Here is a 4,798-nt window from a genome sequence, read left to right as displayed (position 1 = left end):
TGAGTGTCTACATGCGCTAGAATTTGTATTTCTTCTTAGCAAAGATTATAACTGTTTGCAATTGTTAATTTCAGAAACTAGAATCTATTCTGAATCCGACAATGTAAACGCGGCTCGTCCGAGGTGCGTTGCTGGGACAGCCCATGAATTTTCCAAGGAAGCCTACTTTTTCGCGCCAAATCACAATTTTTGTACTTTTGCTTATTTGCCCCCCAAGTAGGGGGTGTTTATATTGAAGCCGGTACGGGAGATTACGGTACGCATATATTTGTTAATATATTGACTAATCGTGAGTCAATAAACTCAATATTCATGTGCGTGCGTGCGTGGGGGTGATCATTGTTAGATGCTAATTGAAATTGCGTGAAGATTTTTCCTTTTCCGCGTCGGCGCGTTTCATTAGCGTGTCAAAACGCGGATCAGTCCCGTCGCTCAGTTGATTATTCGCGCTTTCTCGCGCTCGAAAACAAACACGGATTTTGCGCTGAGCGGCGTTTTATTATTTTCCTTTTGAGTGGTTGACGTGAATTGTTTCATTAAAAGCAGATTAACGCTCGGGGCGGCTGAGTTTGAACACTGTGTCGACACGTGATTACGTCATTGTTTTCGCGCCGACAGAATTTTGTAATGCAGACGATATTATCCGTTGTCTAATCCCTTCCGTAAAATCGGTTGTTCGTCGTCGAAGTCACAACGACGACGGCAGCGGTCGTTTGACTTCGTTGAGACATCGCGGCGCCATCTAGCGGTAGAAAACGAAACGAACGACCGGCGTTCGCGAGTATTGTATTTTTCGAAGTTGAGATTGTCGCGAACGTTAAGTATGCTATTAAACAGTCAAACCTGCGTAGCTGAAGGAATACCCCTCCCCCAAAAAAAGAGGATCCTTTATATGCAGCTGCTCTCTCTATAGAGGAGATTTCACTGTATGCGAAATGTCAAAAAATTGCTTTCATAAACAGATGTCTTTTCTACTGGAATATTTGCTGGTATTTGATGGTTTTTTTGCAGGGTAATGTAATTACTTGATGTACTGTTTTACTGCATATTGATGTATTTCGGAACCGTTTTTCGGTGAAGATTGAAGATTCCAGGGTTCTAGTTTCTGACGTGTTGTCTTGTCTTTCTTGCAGCCTGCCCCAAGGGAAGGTACAAATCTCACATGGGCAACGGCCACTGTGACTTCTGCCCCGCGCACAGCTCCTCGAACACGATCGGCTCACAGGAGTGTGAGTGTGAGACGGGATTCTACAGAGCTGCCATCGACGCCCGATCCAGCCCCTGCACACGTAAGTCACCGGCGACATCTGGTGGTCCGCGCTCGCGGGAGTGCCGCGCGTCGCGTTGGTGAAGTTTGGGGTCCTGTTATAAATAGTATTTTATTTATTTTAGCAATAATATATTAGAAATCATACGAAATTAAATGCAAACAACCGAAGAAATTTCACGAGGTCAGCATGTATTATGGAATACAAATACGTGTAAACTATGCCGTTTCTTACTTTACGATACATCGATCGTTGCATTGTGGGATAGTACTGCTCACTGTGAACCAAAGATCTTATGATTTTTTTTTATACTCATTTATTTATTTATTGCTTTAAATTAATTGAGATTTAATAATAATTTGAATGACTTTATATAATATGCACGGTAAACCATGCAATATATATGCTTGATATATACATATATATACATTGCTTGAACGTCTTCTGGCATATAGGTGCGAAAATAGGATTATTATTCTTGAAACTAGAAACAAACCCTAGATATATAATCTTAAAATCTTGTCGAGATTTTTGAAAATTTTTCGAAAAGTTGGAATCTTAAAACTAGATAAATTTTCCAAAAACAAGATGATTTTCTTGATTTCAGATCTATTTTCTAAGTAAGAAAAAGCGTTTTAGCTGTGGCATGTGCTAATTAATGCTAATAATACGAATGGAATACCAATGAGGCATGTATGAGAGTGACAATTAAGACAACCGGAAATATTAAAAGTGAAGGATACACGTTTTATTTAGTTACAGGTTTTTTTGCATACATCTTTGCATTTATTTTATACAGAAAATTTCGCGAGGCTTACAAAAGCTCATTGTACAATGAAAATTGCATGATAATGTATGGGGAGTACGCAGCGTTGTGCAGAGAGTCAGCATTCGCGCCGACGTTAGGCTTTTCTTTTGCCGTGAGGAGTTGTTTACCGCAGATAGGTGAGTTATTAGTGGTGCAATAAGATTTATTACTGACCGCGTACATGTGTGTTCCTCCCCTCCGTAGTTCTTCCGCAACCTCAGCATGGTGTTCCACTACTGACCGCGTACATGCGTGTTCCTCCCCTCTGTAGGTCCTCCATCGCCGCCGCGCAACCTGAGCATGGTGTTCAGCGACCAGGCGACAGTGATGCTGTCATGGCTGCCCCCGGCGGACACGGGCGCTCGCGACGACGTGCGCTACCGCGTCGCCTGCGACATCTGCGGCGGCGCGATCCACTACGTCCCGTCCGGCCCACCAGAGGGCAACATCAGCAACACGAGCGTTCAGCTGTCCGGACTGGAGCAGACGGCGACGTATAAGATATTCGTGTACGCGGAGAACGGCGTGTCACCGCAGAGCGGCGTGTCACCGTTCACGTCGATCACCGTCAACACGGCACCGTTCAGTGAGTGACAGATGACGCGATGCTAGGGGTCAGGGTCAGGTTGGGGTTAGGGTTAGGTTGGGGATAGGGTTAGGGTTAGGGTTAGGGTTAGGGTTAGATTTAGGTTGGGGATAGGGTCACGGTTAGGTTAAGCGTATATTTAGGATTGAGGTTAGGGTTATATTAGGGTTGGGTATAGGGATAGATTTATGGTTAGGTTAGGGGTTAAGGCAGGGTTATATTTAGGATTAGGTTTGGGTTAGAGTTAGGGTTAGGTTAGGGTTAGGTTGGGTTATGATTTAGGATTAGGTTTGGGTTAGAGTTAGGGTTAGGTTAGGGTTATGAATTAGGATTAAGGTTAGGCTACAGTTAGGGTTATATTAGGGTTGAGGCTAGGGATAGATTTAGGGTTAGGTTGGGGTTAGTGTTAGGATTAAGGTTAGGTTATAGAGTTAGGGTTGGGTATAGGGATAAATTTAGGGTTAGGTTGGGGTTATATTCAAGATTAGGGTTGGGTTAGGTTAGAATTCGGTCAAAGCTCAGACCAGGGTGAAGATATAAGTTAGGATTCCAGTTATACATTAGGTTAGAGTTGGAGTTAGCTTTATAACTGCTACACCACACTAACAATATCTTCTAGATGAGCACGATGCGTGTTCATGATGTGTATTGGAAATACATCAAATCTGCTACATAAAAAAATATCCACGTAAATCTAAAACAAATGTAATCAAATATATATCCATTTTACTACTACACCGCACTAACCCTCTCTTCTAGATGAGCAAGGGTGTTCAAATCTGCTACATACATAAAAAAATATCTCCACGTAAATCTTAAACAAATATAATCAAATATATATCCATGTTACTGCTACAGATGGGGTCGTTGTCATATCAGGTACTACAGATATGTACCCGAGGTAGTTTTAGGTTGTTTAGTATTATGTTTATATTTTTATGTGAGGTATGTTTAGTGTTAGGGTTAGGGTTAGGGTACACTTCTGTAGTACAAGTCTGGTTCACTTTGTGTATACATATATATGTACCTCGGGTACATATCTGTAGTACCTGATACGACAACGACCCCTTCAGCGTTACTACTACACCACACTAACCGTCACTTCTCCGTGTTTCAGTTCACTCGCGCGTCAGTGGCGTGACGTCGCGTAACCTAGGCGACGACACGTTGCTCGTGTCGTGGAAGAAGCCGCTGCTAGAGGAGATAGATCTGTACGAGGTGAAGCAGTATCTACGCTACAGCGTTCTCAATGTCACGATGAGGCAGACTCTGTCGACCAACTTCACGTTCCGCAGCCTCCCGCGCAGCACCGAGTATGGCTTCCAGGTATGTATAAGTGCACGCACGTACGCAGGCACACGCACGCATGCACGCACGCACACACGAACGCACACACACGCGCACGCACGCATGCACACGCACGCACACACAGACGCGCACGCACGCGCACGCACGTACGCAGGCACACGCATGCATGCAAGCGCACACACGCATGCACACACGCACGCACACACAGACACGAACTTCACGCACGCACGCACGCACACGCACGCACGCACAGCACTGCATAAGCACAGCTTCCAGGTAGATGAAACGCACACACACGTGCATTTTGCTTTCAAAATTGATTTTATTAACATTTAAATATTAATTTGAAAGTCGTCAAAGGAGAAATCCTGCTAGTTTACTTTGCCGCGAGGAAAGTCAACTTTTTTTAGTCGCTGTAATCAAATGGGAAAAAAGTGCAGCAAAGCATCCGACGAGCACACTATTAATAACCTTTAATTACGTAGTGTTAGTACAGATATTAGATACTCAACAGTCACCTACCGTCTGGCTACCTCATAGCTCACCCAATTGTCGAACACACCTCCCGCATCCTTACCAATTCACCGCTGCATCAGCCGCACTAGTTTCCGCGGTTACCGTGACGACCACGTCACTCAAGATGGCGACTTTGTTTCCGCGGTTACCGCGACGACCACGTCACTCAAGATGGCGCCTTTGTTGCCGCGGTTACCGCGACGACCACGTCACTCAAGATGGCGCCTTTGTTGCCGCGGTTACCGCGACGACCACGTCACTCAAGATGGCGCCTTTGTTTCCGCGGTTACCGTGACGACTACGTCACTCAAG

At 44.6% G+C, this 4,798-nt stretch overlaps 1 protein-coding gene across 1 annotated transcript in view; it reads left to right on the top strand.

The window, feature by feature from the left end:
• The first annotated feature begins 1,136 nt into the window (after positions 1-1,136).
• The window catches only part of LOC106818492 (ephrin type-A receptor 5-like), a 13,139-nt gene continuing 9,477 nt past the window's right edge, over positions 1,137-4,798 (top strand). The window contains exons 1-3 of the mRNA XM_014823190.1: positions 1,137-1,289; positions 2,348-2,662; positions 3,780-3,988. Coding sequence (XP_014678676.1) covers positions 1,163-1,289; positions 2,348-2,662; positions 3,780-3,988 — 651 coding nt within the window. The 5' untranslated portion in view covers positions 1,137-1,162. The remainder of the gene's footprint in view (positions 1,290-2,347; positions 2,663-3,779; positions 3,989-4,798) is intronic.

This window comes from Priapulus caudatus, unplaced genomic scaffold (genome assembly GCF_000485595.1).
Source record: "Priapulus caudatus unplaced genomic scaffold, Priapulus_caudatus-5.0.1 Scaffold2279, whole genome shotgun sequence".
NCBI classification, from domain to species: Eukaryota; Metazoa; Priapulida; class Priapulimorpha; order Priapulimorphida; family Priapulidae; genus Priapulus; species Priapulus caudatus.
This window is presented reverse-complemented; position numbering and strand designations above follow the sequence as displayed.